The sequence below is a fragment of the Carassius auratus genome, chromosome 40 (assembly GCF_003368295.1).
Source record: "Carassius auratus strain Wakin chromosome 40, ASM336829v1, whole genome shotgun sequence".
NCBI lineage: Eukaryota > Metazoa > Chordata > Actinopteri > Cypriniformes > Cyprinidae > Carassius > Carassius auratus.
This window is the reverse complement of record NC_039282.1, coordinates 9,243,695-9,262,128: the sequence shown is the minus strand read 5'-3', so window position 1 is coordinate 9,262,128 and position 18,434 is coordinate 9,243,695. Positions and strand designations below refer to the sequence as shown.

Sequence of the window (18,434 nt, the reverse complement as noted above, 5' to 3'; positions counted from 1 at the left end):
CGGGACCTCGGTACTACCGGTACTTAATTTTTTTTACATTAAACATTACATTTTTTACATTAAACATAAAATACATAAAAAAAAAATGTTAGTACCGACTTGGTACCGAAGTACCGGGTCTTTTGACAACACTACACGATACGAGAAATTTTATTTATTGGTAACAAAAAATATCACAATATAGTTATTTTTGCTTTAAATAAAGTCTTTATGATATTAACATTTTTTATACCATAGAAAGTTCATAATTCTGGTCACCAGTGTCAATATCGCGAAAAACTAATACTAGTCTAAATTAATAAAATAAATTAAAAAACAGTCAGCGCTTATAAAAGAATAAGAAACCAATTACATGCAAATAGAAGAAACAAACAAACAAAAAAAACTACAGTAGAACAAATAAATAAGAAAAGCCTTCTTCATCATTGGAGCTATCCATTATATAGCATTTACATTTAGTTGACGCTATTATCTAGAGTAACTGACCATGCAGAGATAGCAACTTGAGGATATGTTTCATACTAAAGCAGCCCATCACAACCCATTTTGTTTTTGCTAATGTGACTATTTTGTAATGGATGTTCAATGAAAAAAATGTATGGTAGAATGTTTGTTTTTAGAATAACATGCATTTATTATGCAGAATATGTTGAGGAAGGTGTATTAGAAAAGTAAATACGTTTTCAGTCCATGTTGGCCTTAAATGTAAGTACGTAAGCAAAGAAAATAAAAATAACAATAATACATATTAACATTGTGAATGGAGCATGTCAGTTTCTTGCTGTTTTTAGCACAATACTGGTGCTGTTCAAGCCAGTGGCAATCGAGTCCCAGTGCAGTCAGTGAATGGAGTTGTGACTATAACTGGGAATTCTCCATTAGAGGTGTGAGCAAGATCACATCGTCTCTTGAGTCACATCTCCAAATTAGTTACTTTGATTGTTTTGGTGTTCAAAAGGAAATTATTCTGCTCTATAATTCATTCATATAGTCTCTAGGATCTCCCCCACATTAGTAAAAACTTAAGAGTGGGTTGTAGCAGTGTATAATGCAATCAGTATCTTACATGTTTGCACATCTATCTTTTATGAGACACATTTCTCATTCATTCGTAATGAGCCCCTTGCTTTACCCCACAACACAGAACCTCAGTTAAAGACTAGATGTTGCAGCGGGACGGCGTGAGTAGCATGCCAGATATTTCCCTAATGTGTTTTTGGCTGGTTTTTATAAATCCTTTGTTAGGATTCATTTATATATTCCTAGATAGCTACATTATTCCCTGAATCTCCTTGATGGCAAAATCGTAATTGCAAAATGTGCAAAATTCAATGCTATTTCTGCTATACAGTATAGTACAGCACTTGTTTTTCTTCTTTTTTTTGTGACAAAAAAAAACAAAAAACAACTCTAGTATGCTCTAGTTAAAACTCCTTGCCTAAATCCGTCAGATTTGGAAGTGGGATTTAGTGTTGCTGTTGATTTGCAGTTTCTTTTTAATGTTAGGCCGTATGCATTTGTCAATCATCCCCACTTGCTATTTGGGGAATGAATCCAGCACTCTGATAGGTCGACCTCTTCTTTTGATTTGAATACTGCTCGTGGACAGAGGCTTCACAAGGTTTTTGCATAGTTTAGAGTGACAAGAGATACAGCTACAGCTGGAAAGTAACAATAAATTAAATTGGCTATATATTAGATTGTATTTTATTAACGCCTCCAACTCTAAACCTACCCCTTACAATAATGCAAATACAGTGATTATTTCTTGTTTAAAACTTGAAAAGGTTTTTAGTCCTTCTGAAATTATGAGATTGTTTCTACTTCTAGTAAATGAAGTTTTCCAAAGAATTTAACTTGATTCAAAGCATTGTAGACAACTGTCTCCTCTGAGTGTCATTTGCAGACTTGTTTTGACCTGCGAGAAGAACTCTTTCAGAAATCACAAAAGAAATGTTGTGCACACTTGAATGTTGTTTTCTAGTGACATGTTGTTTTCGAGTGTTTGTTTAGCAATCACTTTTGTCAGGAAATCCACAGTCAAGTGTTTTGGCTCAGGCTTGGAGTGCGAACTTAATGGCTTTTTGTGTAAGCGACACTGCAAAGGTGTGTTTGTGAAATCACAGAGGTTGTGTGTGTAAGTATATGTCTCTGTGGGTCTGTGTGGATACTCTCTGTGACTGGCTGTTGTTGATTCCTCTTCACTGACCTGTGAGATTGACCCCTGTCAGTCAGTGTGCGCTACAGATGATCAGAGTGCCGAGCGGCAAGGAAATTGAGGCTCATTACGATCCCAGCTTTGTGAGCCTGCTTCACCTCCCTGTTCATGCACGTCAGACTCTCACTTGCCCTGTCCATGCCTCTCATAATCCGCTGGGTTGAACTCCTTCAAGTTGCTTCCAAATTCAAGTTAAATTCAGCATTGGTGAGTAGGCTAAATGTTACTTGCCAGTTGGCTGGTCAATTAAAAAAAAAAGACTATAATTGAATAAATACGATGTGCTGTGCTTTTCAGCTTAAAGCCCTATGATTTTTGATAACAGTTCATGATAACAGTGTTAACAGATAAATGCTGCTCAATGCAAACTCAAAAAAGTCGCTTCCAACAAGTATTTGAAAATGCAAATGAATGCTGAAAAAATGCTGACATTTTTTTCCCCCCATCAATATGTCCCAAATAACTTTTAATAGGAAATACTTCAACACTGTGCTGGGGTATTTAAGGACAAAGCAGTTTTGATTAAGAATGAGGGCATTCAGAATCATTTTTAACTGACATGTTGGCAAATGTCAAAGGAGGTTAATTCAGGTCTATTATTGGAGCGTGTGCATTTGAGTAATGAGATTTGTCAGAGTGTGCTTAAACAGACCCCATTTGTATAACCTGGAATAAGATTGGTTCCTCATCTAAAACTGTGTAAATTTCAGCTGGAGACAGATTGCTGCATGCATTCGCAGCCATTCATTGTGACTCTTAATTGATTAGCATTACCTAGACAGGCTTTGCTTTTTGAGCTGAAGTATTTACTGTTGCATTGATTGTTCTCTGTAGTCGGGTAGCCCTGGGCCCATTGCACACAAGATTCATCTGCACTGACAAATCATGAAGAAATCGGCTAGTTATAACTTTTATCAGATTATAAAGCACATTTAAAATTGTGTTACTTTGCATTTTAATATAGAGAGCCTGTTAATGGAAAAATCCATCTTAGCATCAGGACTTTTTATGATTTTATATATATCATTAGCCATCTCAGAGTTAACAGCTTGTTTTTTATTTTAATTTACGCAGTTTAATTGCATATATAATTGTTTATTAAGTGTTATATTGTGGCATATGTAGATACATGTCCAAGTTAAACATTTTATTCTCATTACAAAACACAAATCGCGTAAGGAAAAACTGTTTCTTAGTATTTGTGTCTGAGTTTTAAACTCCAGTGTTGGAAAGAAGGTCAAGACCAGATATGGGCCTTTATTTGGACGATTTTCCAGGAAAAGCTTGTTTTACTGAAACTGTGTCAGACAAACAACGCTGTCTTATGTTCTTTGCCTCTTGAAAGCCACAGGCATCTATGGTCATATTCTGGTCATGGAAAAAAGTATTAGTCGGACAAAATATGTGAAAAAATGAAGTCAGTGCATAGTGACTGCTGCTCGTTTTCCTACTTTTAACTTTTAACAAAGCTGACCATAAGTTTGCATTTTATTTCCATACAGTGAAAGTGAATGGGGACTGAAGCTGTCATATTGCCTAACATTTCCTGTTGTGTTCCACTGAAAAAAGAAAGTCATACGGGTTTGAAACAACATGATCTCACTTTGAAAGTACACATACAGTAAATGTAATTTACAAGGAAAATGTACTTCTTGTGTTGCAAATTTGGTTCATATCCTGAAGATATTCATATGGGAACTGTAAATAAGAACAGCTGAAATCCACCAGTATTTTACCAACTTGCAGCCCACACGGTCTTTGTCTGTATTAAAGAGTAAAAGAAGAGTTGAAGAATGTTAATGGGTAAGCTCCCTGAACACGTTACCTGGTCTTTCTAGGATTCTTGAAATGTAGTTTCAGATTCCTTTTGAAGTATTTTTTTTTAAATCTCTTTTAATAACCTCCAATCAAAATGTTTCTCCACCTTTCATCTTTAAACCCTTTCAGTCTCTGATACAGTTACTCAAGGATTTTTTTATATGCCTTCATTAGAGATATAAGACTTTTTTTTCTTTACTTTTTTTTTATATTTTATAAATGTTATTTAAAAAGGGTAAATCAAAAGACACAATATCTCATAGCGTGATTTAGCTTGCTGGCAGTGTTTTGCACTTAGCTGCATTCCAGTTGATAGAAATATGTTCTATGATAGTTAATGCAACTTTTTTTCTCTGTCAGTTATTCTTTTGAAGTGCTGCTCATTGTTCTATGATGTTTTTAAATTGTTGATCTGTGTTCAACTTCAGATCTTGTCATTTTTCACCATATTCCACATCATGAATTGCATTGTGTTAAGTTGATGTTTCAAGTTAATACTGTGTGTTTCGACCTTTATATTCTTACTATACTGAAGCCAAAGCAAGTAATTAAAAAACTATTTTCTGTGTTTTTAAATTGTAATCTTTATTGTATTGTAATTGTACTTTAAATTATAAATATAAGGGTTTTTATTGTTTTAACCATTTATCTTTATCCCTTTCTACCGTTTTAATGTTAGATAAATCTAAGGATAAACATTTTCCCATTTGATTAAAGTCTAATTAAAGTGCTTTTCTAAATAAATAAATATGATTAAAATATTTTTCATATGTTACTTTGAAAGCCCTAATGTTAAGTATTTTCATAAAAATCCCCCAAATGTATAGTTTTGCACTTTTTTTACAGTAACTAGGTGTCAAGAATTCAATTTACATAATTTTTTTTCATAATGGTGCAGATTAAACTGAATACTTTAAAATGAAATCTTCTGCAAAGCTTTGAGAGCATGTTCCCACATTTTTACATTGTTCTTTTGCTCCCTTTTTCTCCTTTTAACTTTAGCTTTCTTCCTTTCGCAGTGAGCCTCGCTGGCAGACCCTTGTGCGTTATCGGTTTGTGTGTTTTATTTACTGAAATAGGTGGTTGTCTCTCCTTCAGGAGCCGGGCTGCTGTCAATGCTCTTCTTTGTGCTAAGCACATTTCACACTTCAGAAGATCTGTGTTCTTCCTGCTTTCTCTAAGCGGCGTTCCATTCGACATGACTCAGTAACTGCCAGTATTTGGATTGTGATTTAAAACACTTCCTCTCTCAACTCCGAGCTTGTATGTTTGTCTACCCTTGTTAGAGCCAACTCAAAAAAAACAAAAAAACAATTCAACTGATAGTCTAGTGAATGGCATGCGACCGATCGGCTCGAGTGAGTGATGCTGATGAGCAGATCAAAACATCTCCACCATACTGAAATATCATCCAAGAGAGATCCGACACAGCATTGGGCTTACAGTTCGCTGTCACATGCTTTGAATCACACAGCCGAGTCCTCCATCAAGCCCTCAGGGGCTTTCTCACATGGACCGGCAGAGTACCGAGTCACTCACTCTGTGCTCATCACATCACTTTATGGATTTATCTGCATTTCAAGATAATTCGATGAATCTTAATAGTCTTTGATGTACTGCTGCATTCCATGTGAATTTTCTTTTTTTTTCTGAGCTGAAATTTGCATAACATTAGCCTGCCGATGAGCTAGATGATTGATTGTGTAATCCTCATCATATACTGCGCTCATTGTTAACGTGTGTTTGTGTGTGATGTCTTTCAGAGGTGCTGGAGGGGAAGACGGCCATGCTTTTGGGCATGAGTCAGTGGAACTCTAATGATCTTGTTGAACAGATAGAAACCCTGGGCCACATCGACCAGTCGCAGGGTAAGAGCTCATAAATGTAAATCTTACGCTTTCTCTCATCAGTCATACTTCCCCATAGAGATATTAAAAGTCACGATTCATGTATACTGTAGTAGTTATGTTCTGCAGTGGTGAAAACATTTACACGGACAGCTGAGTGTCCATGTGAACATAGACCTCACCCTGAGTACTCAAGCAGTCAAAATGACCCAAATGTATATCTCTAGCTCATATCCTCAAGAACAAAGGAGGCAGTAATCTGAAATGGCATTTTATAAAACATCTCATTATGTTTTACATTAACCAACCATGTTGGTCATAATTTTTCATTTCGCCATGAAAACGGAGAAAACAGACCTCAGGCTTCATTAAGCAACATGTCTCAGCTGTCTCCATTGATTTTTCTTACTCTTTGTTCTTATCTGGCATATTCTTATAATGGTAAGAGTTAGCTAGCATGAGTCATTAGCGAAGTAAACATCAGGATTCTTCACTTTCTCACTGCTTGGAGCTTTTTGAAGTTGCTTTCGGGCTTAGCTTTACGTAATGTAGCCGTATTTATTAATATGTCATGTTCTTTGTGCAAAGGTCCATACGTATGTGAAACCTAAAGAGGCTCTTAGCTTCACACTAATGCTGCTGAGATGTATTCTGCTCAATGCTCCATGTTTTTCTGGTGTTATATTTAGTTTCTGAAAGCTCTGCTAGCATTTGTTCAGTGCAACGTGGAAGGAGGATAGTGTACATTTCTGCAGGGTTTACTTATGTAGTAGCTGATACGTCCAAATCGAATTTACTTACAAAATATGTCTCCCTCATGTGATTTATTGCCTGTGGCATATGCAATTACACAGCAATTACATATCGATTTACTTTTCCATATTGAGTGATACCAGTGATGAAAATCCACCATATAAAAACCCATAACACACAACCAGAAGTCATTTTCCATAACATGACATTCCCATATATATCTGGTTCACTTCATCAAATATATTATATGTATTTTAAAAATGTATAATAAGTAATTTATTAAAAAAGTGTGTGTGCGTGCGTGCGTGAAAGTAATATTTTTGTGATGTTTTGAAAGTCCCTTATGTGCATTAAGGCTGTGTTTATATGATAAAAAATACAATAAAAAATAAATATTAATATAAAAGTAACTGTTTTCTGTTTTCAGTAGCCATTACTTCAGTCGTTAGTGTCTCATGATCTTTCAGAAACCATTCTCTTAGGCTGATTTGGTGCTCAAGAAATATTTCTTGTTAATATCAGTGTTCAAAACAGTTTTGCTGCTTAATGTTTTGTTGAAACCTTGACATTTTTATCAGGAATCTTTTGTTAGACGATCATTCAAAGGGAAAGCATTTGAAATTATTTGAAGCATTTAAACAAATTCATCAAAAGAATGAATTATATTGATGTTACTATATCTAGCTAAGCCTAAAATATTTTCTTCAAGTGGAAATGTCCTGTTTCTAAACCTAGCAGTAATTATATTGAATCCCAGTCTTATTTCCCCATAGTCCGGTACAGTTGACATTTTATTGACGGGATTAATTGGTGGAGGTACACTGAAGTGTGTGGGCACTTGAGGGTTCCAGATTAATTAGCCTGTCAAATAATGGGCTTTCTACCTGGTGTGTTAAAGACTGATGCTAATTAGAAAACAGTGCTGAAGCTACTTTCACATGAAGCTAGCAGGGGGTCTTCTTGTCTAGATTCCAGCCAGCTTGAGTTCAGCAAAGCAGTCTCTATGCTGTCTGATCCTGTTGTGGAGTAAAATAGAGGGTTTTTCTTGATTTATCTGTGTGCAGTATGGGAACACTTGAGTGAAACCTGTAGGTTCCTGCCGGATATTGACATCCTGCAGCGTCCATCCTTCAAATATTACAATCAGCTGTCAAAACATTTGACATGTGGTTAACCCTTCTACGTAGGCAACATAGACAAAGTGCAGTCATAATGATGAAATTTAAATAATGCAAAAATGCTCACTAACCATTGTCAGTAGCAATGAGATGTGTAAAGGACAACTTGCACAGAAGTCAGTTTAAAAAACAAACAGGTTTTCAACAGTGGTTGATCGAGATGTGTTTTTTGACAGCCAATGTCGATATCTTGGAAAGCAGTATTCTGGGAAGTATTCTGGGAAGTTTGTGTGCCCTGGGAATCATACTTTTCAAATAAAGCCAGGGTAACCCTCATTTTACATACAGCACACAGTGAAATGTACATGAATATGACAGTGGGCAAATGCATAAAGTGCAATATAATTTGAAATCATGAGTTTCTAGTTTAAAGCTTTCAATTCACACGGACTGACCATCAGACAGAGAACATGTGATCATGCTGGATAAAAATGCACACTTCACAAGAGCTCACAGCTGGATTCGACTAAGTTTGCAGGGTTTGTGAAATTAAATGTTCATCAGTCATTCAAAGATTTTTTTAATTATATAAAGGCATATTTGCTTAATGCTGACCATAAACGAGAAATCATTATAATACTTTCTGTATACATTAATTTCTTTGTTTAACCATTCTATCTTATTATTAGACAGACTTCTATCTGTGTTAGACAGAACCGTCGAAGTGAAATATGACGGCGAACAAGACCGGGAGTGTGAGCTGTGTGCGCTCTCTCCGCACCGTCAAAATAAAAGTCCCGCCTCAAAAATATCGTCCAAGCAAAAAAAAACTCATCTGCTGATTTGAAAAATGAAAAATATCGGCAGATATATTGGCCTTGGCGATATATCGGTCCACCACTAGTTTTCAGTCTGTGAACTTGAAAAATAACTGAAATATGATGAATTTAATAAATATTATTTTATTATGGACAAATATTTGTGTTTATGCATTTTTAACATGTTCCACAATGTCCTAATGGCAGATTTTATTGAAATCAATTGTGTCATGTCTCCCATGTGGAGTGCAGATTGTTTGGCATGTAAAGTTATTGACTGAATAGAGTGATTTATTTCAAATATTCTTTCTCTGCATTAAATATGAGCTGTTTTGATGGTTCTTTAAATAAAGTCCATTGATGTCAAATCTTGTAAAATCAGCAATAAAGCTAGTTAGATAAGCTGGAGATGTGATGTGGTTTTTTTCCCTTCTTTCAGAAGTACCTGTAGCTTTTATTCTTTGTTTCTGAATACCGTCTGGCTTTTCATCAGCCAAACACAAGCCCTTTGTGTCCTGCTGTACATCTAAACTCACAAAGGTTAAGGGATTGCTTTTATTCCATCTGCTCCCCTTGATGTAAAAGCAGTAGGTACTTTTGAGAATTTGACTTATGTATTATCCATGCCACCATTTTCACGTTTCATAGCAAGATGATAATGATTCTATAAATCAATTTAATGGGGACTCATTAGGACCTTTAAAGCAGACACTCCAGTTAATTGCAGTTCCTCGCAGGTAGAAATCTCATCAATCTCTGATCTACAGGATCTGGGATGCCTTCCCTAAGGACTACCTGATTGACGACCTGATTATTTAAGGAATCATATACGTGACAGACAGCTGGAGTCAGTTAAGGGATTTGGGGATGTTTGTGACGCTCTCTACAAATATATATACTCACATCTTGGGAGCCAGTTATGTCCCCATGCAGAAGTTCTCAGCTAAGGTTTTGTTTCTGCTCATTTACTATTTCAAGTAATTACTTTTTAATAATCGCATTGCTTATTCATCTTGATTACATGTGTTCCCTTACCATCCCTGCTCTTCTCTTCTCGAATTCAATCAATGTAAGAATGAAGGACTCCAGTAGGTTAGTACTTGAGATTCAGAACTTTTTTGAAGTCATTTCTTAATTTATGCATTTTTTCCCTTGATTATGAATAAGTATACATACATTTGTGCTGCCTCTGTTATCAGCAGCCTACAGTAGATGTGATTACTACAGTTCGCAACCACGGGGCCTCTTCCACATTATTTAAAATATGACAAAATAAATGAAAGCACCTTATAATCATGATATTTCTAAATCACCACATTAACTTTTATTTTGAAACCTGAATTTAAAAGAGAAAGTGTCACTTTAAAAGTGTAAAAAATAGAGAACAAATATAATCGTAAAACTACAGTACATGGCCATTTTCTGTAAAATATATATTTATTTTCTTTAAGATCTGTCTGCTGAGATATTATAGTTGAGAGTGATTCGGTGTGATTGTCTTATCATTATGATACTAAACTGATAGTTGAGATACTAAAATGAGATATAGTTTTAAATTATGTTTAAAAGTTTCATGTGATAATTTTAGACAAATGCAATGTTTTTTTTTTTTTTGTTGTTGTTTTTTATCAGAAAGAGAATTGATTGGTTGTTAAAATAATATAATATTACTCATTATTATAATTACAATAAAATAAAAATTTCATATAAAATTATACTTAACTTAAATAATTTTCCCCTCATATCTCATTTATGACCAGATCTTCTGAAGCATGTGGCCAATTCTACAGCAATCTGTAGCAGTGATGTAGCCACTAGGCAACAGATAAATCAAAGTGATAAAATCTTGTTCTTGAGCTTAATATTGGTATGAACTTAGTTGACTTTTGATTTGTCCAAGATCTCAGTGTTCATTTTGCTTTCTGCCCTTTTTTACTCAAGTTTTCAAATGTTAATCTCCTAGTCAGTGGCTTCTGTGACAAAAACAAACACTCTGCAGTCTGGTTTCTGATTTGCTTTGGCTGAATAAATTAGAATAGATGACTAATTAATGCAGAAAATAAGAGCCCTAGCCTCTGTCGGCTGATCGAATCACACACGTTATCTGCTCAGCTTATCAGAGGGACTGCAGCTGACAGGCTCACATCGCTTCTAGTGCTTCGCAGACACGGCTCCTCCGTGCCTCGCCAAACCCAGACACTCGAACATACCTCATCTGTATTCTAACCAGCGCGAGCTCCTACAAAGTCCTATTTTAACATATGCCTCTTGCAGGCACAATCTCCCTCACACGCTAATTCCAATTTAATTACTTTCCGTTCCTTTTCTTTCTCCATTTAACCACAGAATGCCCCAAGCTGGGAAAAATGAAGACACACAAATCTAGTAACAATAAGACGACTCCACAGAGAGAAAGATTGAGAGAAAAGGGAGGAAAAGGACCATAATAAGGTGTTGATGGCGCGTAGTCACACAGGAGGAGCTCAGAGCTCACGATTGTTATATTGACTTTTATGTATCTGCCAGCGCTGAAGGACACTGATACCAGACTGTAACAGATTCTGCTGTTCTGAGAACTAGGTGTTCGGGTTCCAACATTACCATGCTAAAATCTTTGGCTATTATATAAAAGGGAATTACTCCCCAGTTGGCTGATAACTACAACAATACACGGTTTAAGATTAATATTAAGAATGATGGCCCGACCCTCTATGATGTTAGTTATTAATGTAGTTCAAATCACCATCTACCATGGAAAAACCATTTATTTTTCAGTGTAATATTCCATATAATAAGTTTATCTATGTCTAAAGTTTCTTCTTTATCCAGATCTCTATTTATTACATCACATTATATTAAATATTTCTAGCATTGTCAACAAAATATTAAAAAATAAAATAAATTCAGCTTGTTTTTTAATGGGGGTATTAATAGGAGTATGATCAAAATCTTATGGAGTAGTTTTATGATGGACGGATGCAGTTTTTGAGGCTTCAAACACTGAGGCACCATTCACTGCCATTATACAGCTTGGAAGAGCCTGGAAAATATGTTTAATATAACTCCGATTGGATTCGTCTGAAAGAGGAATGTCAGATACGCCTAGGATACCCTGAGGGTGAGTAAATCATGAGCTAATTTTCATTTTTTTGGTGAACTATCCCTTTAATAATACAGTAACACCATCCTTACACTGGACGATAGGTGGTAAAACCAATTCACTCCTATTATAATAAACTGTCTTTAAAGTGTTGAATAGCTAACCGAATAGAATAGAATAGATTATAGTTTTGACAGATCACACTGTGAATGTGCCTCAATACAAATTTTACAGCATAATTTCTAGTGGCTGACACATTTCTATCCTACAGTTGGAAATGAAAGCTGTTGTTGCATCTAGCCTGAATAAAATGAGCTTGTTGAGTGTTAACACCATACACCTGTTGGGATGTGTCCTCACAGGTTGATGTGTTTCTGTAGTGTGAGAATGTGGATGCAGACAGACAGGAATGTCGGTGTGCAGGTGTTAGACCCAGACTCATCAGTTGAAAGTGAGGTTGCCCAGACATGTCTACACACAGCATGCCAATGTACACACAGCAGAGAGTACAGATGCTCTCGGGCAGTCACTGCAGGCACATACACAGACTCAAATTTGGGTAGAATTCAGCTCATGTGCTTTTTGTTGTGAATGAGTGGGGATATATTTGTGTGTGTGTGTGTGTGTGTGTGTGTGTGTGTGTGTGCGTATGTGTGAGAGAGAGAGAGAGAGAGAAGGAATTTGTGTTTTGCCTTCATATTCCCTTATTTGAGAGGGTGAGTGCTGAGGTCAGACTGTTGAATTTATTTCTACTGAACATATTGCTGTCCATGGCAAATTTGACGAGAAGCTGGAATCTGTTATTTTTAACATTCTGCACCTGGGATTTGGAACAGCCAGGTGTGTTCCCTGGCAAGCAGATGGTCAGAAATGTCTGCTCTGCTCTTCCTGAAATCGCACACTTTTCCCTTGTGGCAGTCACACCAAACTCATTGTGAAGTTTTGTTTTTCTTCTCCCAGTAGTCCACCATTGTCCAACTCAATTTTCATGCATAGAGTTACTGTTGGTTCTTAACCTAAAATAAATGCATGGTGTAACTGTAGATTTTTAAAAACAAAATCAAAGCCTGGTAATATTTTCAGTATTTATATTATTTCTTCTATAATTAAAACAAAACATCTTGTTTTCAGACTTGTTTTGGATTTAACAGAAATCCAACTGGCTTTATTGATTTAAAGCTGCATTAGGAAACTTTTGACGCTCTAGCGGTTAATAAACAGAACTGCTTGCGTCTTGCGGAAGAACATTGTAGCCGGAGCTACTTCTCTCTGTTTATGTCTATGAAGAATCACAAAGGTACTGGGTTACTCCGCCGCGGTACCCCCGAAGCAAACTAAAATAGTCCGAATATAAACACTTATTATAGGTGTACCCTAGTGATTCAGGGCAAGCTAAAAACACGGTTTGGAAAATGGATTCATGGTGTACTCGCTTATTATGTTCATTTTTCTATATTTTGAACACAAACAAAGTTACGGACCGCAGCTCTGATTGGTTGTTTTTTACCGGGAGCGCATGACTTTCTGCAAATGGCAATAGGACCACTGGGAGGAGCCAGAGGAGCTTGATTTTTTTCACAGATTATCTGTCTCATATTCTACTGTCAGGACATAATGGCAGGTTTAATAAATATGTAAAAAAATATTTTTTTACAAAAGTTCCCTACAGCACCTTTAATTAATTTGTATTCCAGAACTGAATTCAATAAAAATGAAAAAAAAAAAAAACATTATTGAGGCAGAAAAATATGATTTCAGTTTACAATTTTTTTTTTTTTTTATCTTTTTGCATTTAAGTTACAATTAAATTATTTTCATATATTATAATAATCTATACATTTCAATAATTATAAGTCATCCTGTGGCCCCTTTAGAAGTTTGATGAGGCCCCCTATTGGGCCTCGTCCCCCTGGTTGAGAACCATGGCCTTTTTGAATCGGATCTGCATTTCGTAGAATTTCTGTTATTCTTGCTGCTTGCTCAACTCGTTTGGCAACCAGTTACTGTGTGATCCAAGCAACATTTCACTGACATAATTTCTAGCTCTCTTGAGTTGAATTATACTCTTCACTTCTCTGTTGATTCTCTGCATGAGCTCAACCAGTCGCTGAGTTAAAGGCAGCCTGTGGCCACTGTCAACCCTGGGTGTATTTTTGGCAACACATTCCTGTTTAAATTCATCTATGCATTCTGAACCGACCCCTCTGTCTATCTCTTTCAATCTCAATCTATTTCACTCAATCTGTTTCACTCATTTTTCTCTGCCTGTAACTCGGTTCTCTTGTTGCACCGTCATTCTCTTTCCTTGATCTCTTTCTTTTTATCACTCGCTCCGTCTTGACACTGCACTACGTCATCTATTACTGAACAGTCCTACCTTAGCAACTGTTGCCACTTGTCGATTATCAAGCAAGCTTTGTTTTTCTTCAGGCGATAATTACACTAAATTACACTTAAATACACTTGATTTTGTAAATGTTTTTGTTGGTGAATAACACAAAGTAGCACAGTTATATCTTCTTCCTATAGAAATATATATATTTGTGACTCTTGTGTATTTGATGTTATCAAATGAAAGTCACAGGTTACAAATGTGCATTGTACTATTGCTTGCCAAAATGACAATTAACACAGTTTTTAGTTTTGAGTCAAAATACCTGATTCGGTCCATGATTCAAACTATGTTTTTCAGGGTGGGTCTGTTTTGGCAGTCTGGAGAGAGGGATGTTTCCACAGCAGTGCTATCATGACTCCGTATTGTTCAGGTTTGCCTGACAGAGATCCATGTTTTGTTAAACTATGGAACCAAAATGAGGAACCGGCTCAGTCAATACACATTTGACCCTGTAGGGTTTATTGTCTTTTCAGCTGAAAATTGGTTTTACTTATTGTCACCTTGTTGGAGATTTAGTGCCCTTCAAGAAAAGATGAGTGTCTTTGAAGCAGGGTCTACTTGTTGGTTGATTTGTTTTTTTGTGTACTTCGTTTCGCTCTTGTGAAGAAAGAGAGTTGTTGGTTAGATGTTATATTCTTCTTTATCGCATGCTTCACATGTCCTCTTTCTCTAATTGCTCTGTCTGATTGGATTGAGGTGCCGATAAAGCATGGCTGCCTCCGTGATGTGCGCTGAAGTAGTTTTTGTGTTTTTGTTAGTTTGTCCTGTATTTAGTTATAAACACTCTTCATTAACTACAAGACGTTCTATTCGCTCTGGCAGTTTCACTCGTTTATTCTGGTGAGTGTTTACATCCCTCCACAAGCGCACGTGAACCTGGCTTTACAGAAACTCGCTGATCAGATCACAGAACAACAACACCTGGACTCTATTCTAATCATTCTTGGGGACTTTAATAAAGCAAATCTCTCCCGTGAACTGCCAAAATACAGACAGCACATCACATGTCCCACCAGAGACGGTAATTTATTGGATAACTGTTACACCACAATAAAGGATGCATATCATTCTGTTCCACTAGCAGATTTGGGGTGCGCTGATCACTTGGTTCATCTTATACCGACCTACAGACAGAAACTAAAATCAGCTAAACCTGTATTAAAGGCTGTAAAAAGATGGACTAATGAAGCAGAGCAGGATTTACAACCTTGTTTTGACCTCACTGATTCAAGTGTTTTTGAAGCTGCTGCCACCGATCTGGACGAGCTCACAAAGACTGTAACATCTTATATCAGTTTCTGTGAGGATATCTGTATTCCTACCAGGACTCATTTAACTTACAACAATGACAAATTTCTGGAAAAAGAAATTTTCTGGAAAAAAAAGGACTTCAGTTACTCAGCATCAGTATCAGTGTGGAAAAGTCTGAAGGAGATTAACAATTACAAGACACCATCCCCCAGCACTGTGGAGAATCAACAACTGGCAGATGGTCTGAACAAGTTTTACTGCAGATTTGTTCACACCATTTGCACCAACCTTTCTTCCCCACATCTTCATTTCAGATCAGCAAAGGGGAGGTGCGCCAGGTCTTCCGGAAGCCAGGCCCAGATTATGTTACACCAGCCTTTCTGAAATCCTGTGCTGACCAGTTGGCACATATCTTCACACAGATCTTCAACAGATCACTGGAGCTGTGGGAAGTCCCTTCATGCTTCAAACACTCCACCATCACTGCCCCCCCCCCCCAAAAAAAAAAAAAAAAATTACAGGACTACAGGCCTGTGGCTCAAACATCTGTGGTCATGAAGTCATTCGAAAAACTGGTGCTGGCCCACCTGAAGGACATCACTGGACCCTTACTGGATTTTCAGTTTCCCTACAGAGCAAACAGGTCTGTGTACGATGCAGTAAACATGGGGACTGCATTATGTTCTGCAACATCTAGACAGAGCTGGGACTTATGTGAGGATTCTGTCTGTGGACTTCAGCTCTGCCTTTAACACTATCATCCTAAACCTTCTCCTGCCCAAACTAACTCAGCTCTCCATGCCCACCTCCATCTATCAGTGGATCAACAGCTTCCTGACAGACAGGCAGCAGCTAGTGAGGCTGGGAAAATACACATCCAGCACCTGTATAACCAGCACTGGAGCTCCTCAGGGCTGCGTTCTCTCCCAACTGCTCTTCTCCCTGTACACCAATGACTGCACATCTAATGACCCATCTGTCAAGCTCCTGAAGTTTGCAGATGACACTACACTCATCGGCCTCATTCAGGACGGTGATGAGTTTGCTTAGAGACAGTGGGTTTAAGAGCTGGCTGTCTTTTGCAGTCTCAACAACCTGGAGCTGAACACACTCAAAACAGTGGAGATGATCGTGGACTTCAGGAGAAACCCCCCTGCTCTCCCCCAACTCACCATCATGGACAGCACTGTGACTGCAGTGGAGTCATTCAGGTTCCTGGGAACCACCATCTCTTAGGACCTGAAGTGGGACATTCACACTGACTCCATTGTAAAAAAGGCACAGGAGAATTTGTACTTCCTTTGCCAGCTGAGGAACTTCAACCTACCACAAGAGCTGCTGAAACAGTTCTACTCCGCCATCATTGAATTCGTCCTATGCACTTCTATAACTGTCTGGTTCAGCTCAGTTGAAGAAGAAACCAAACAACATGGCTTTGCTATACTAGCCATTTAGTATTTAGTATTTATTGTGTAATAATACTAATAGTAATCAATCCGAATGACTATATGCAATGCACGCATACAGAGCGTGTGATCTCTGTGACACCCAGCTGCACAAAACAGACCCTCCCACCTCTGTAATAAACACAGAGATGTTAGTCCCGTCCGAATTGGTAGATTAAAATTGCAGACGTCAGGTGGTAAGAATCCAAACTCAAATTTAGTTTAGAAAACTAGTCCCATCCGAATAGGGCTTTAGTCTATTTTTAAATTTGCAAATAATATACCTGTACATACAACTGCCTATTGTAAAATACCTGCACATACAATTGTCAATTAGTATATTGTTATTCCTTACCTACTTATTTGTATTTTTATTGTTTAATATATATATGTTATATGTTTTTTTGTTCTGTCACTGTCATTGTGTTGCCCTGTGGAAGCTTCTGTCATGAAAACAAATTCATTGTATGTGTAAACATACCTGGCAATAAAGCTCATTCTGATTCCCTGTCCCTTGAATCTGTATTTCTCTACAGGATGCTATAAATCAGGGGTAATGCTGGGTGACTGGGCTGCTGTGAGAAATAGAGGACATGAGCTAAAGCAAGAGAGACAGGCAACTCCAGAGCAGAGTGAATAAAAACAAAGTGTTTCATTTGCATTTATGGAGAAGTGACATTCTGGAGCAGAGGCTGTGGGGAATGGGAGGGGGAATCAATAATCTTGTCTTTCATTTTGCTCAGCACCCACCTTGTCATTTCGTTGTCCTGTTGTTATTGCTTGTTATCCTTTTCACTCCATCTCTTTGCCAATGCTTTCTCACCTTTTGAGTCCAATTGAAACTAAACTGTTGGAGTTCCCAGTGTTCTACATTCTGCCACTCTGGATGAACATCTATCTATCTATCTGTCTGTCTGTCTGTCTGTCTGTCTGTCTTTCCTGTCTGTCTGTCTGTCTGTCTGTCAGTCAATTTAGACATTTTATCTGACATCACAGGCAAAACAAAGGAATAACTTGAGACGGCCAATACACACCATCATAGAGTTGGCTATATAAGGAGCTTAAAATGTCACCTTTGAGTGTCAGAAACACTCCAATTTGACATTTTATCACATAAGTGCTGCCATTGCCATAAAAAAAAACACAATAAAACAAACAGACTGGACTGAAACAATCATCTAAAATGCTTTTTTGCAATCATTTGCAGTGAACAATATCAGTTAAGGTTAAATAAACTGTTGTCTTTTATGGATTATGGTTTGGTTATGAGTCTAAAGATTTCTCATGCATGCCCTTCTAATAAGAAATTAGGGACCAGACAACCAGAGACTAAACATAAACAAAACCATTTGTGTTGTCTCGCTTTCTACAATTGCCATTTGTGCAACTATAGAGAGAGTGAACAGTGAAGGCCCATGTTATGTCAGGTACTGTATGTGTGTTCAAGTAGTTGCATTTGCTTACAATTGCCTCTGTTAGTACATAGTTATAGGCATCTAAATATTTATATCCCCTCAGTTTCTATTTAATATGCATACTGTGTTTCTCTGGTGTGTCAGGCTATTCTGTCCTGACGGATCGTCCATTCATTGAGCGAGTGTGTACGAATCAGCCAATCCGTTTTCTTCCATTAAAATTAATGATTTTAAATAACAGCCGTGGTCCCAGACA

General features: G+C 37.1%; 1 protein-coding gene across 1 annotated transcript in view; it reads left to right on the top strand.

The window, feature by feature from the left end:
• Positions 1–18,434, top strand: part of LOC113058507 (membrane-associated phosphatidylinositol transfer protein 3-like) — a 73,350-nt gene that overhangs the window by 14,748 nt on the left and 40,168 nt on the right. The window contains exon 3 of the mRNA XM_026226459.1: positions 5,800–5,904. Coding sequence (XP_026082244.1) covers positions 5,800–5,904 — 105 coding nt within the window. The remainder of the gene's footprint in view (positions 1–5,799; positions 5,905–18,434) is intronic.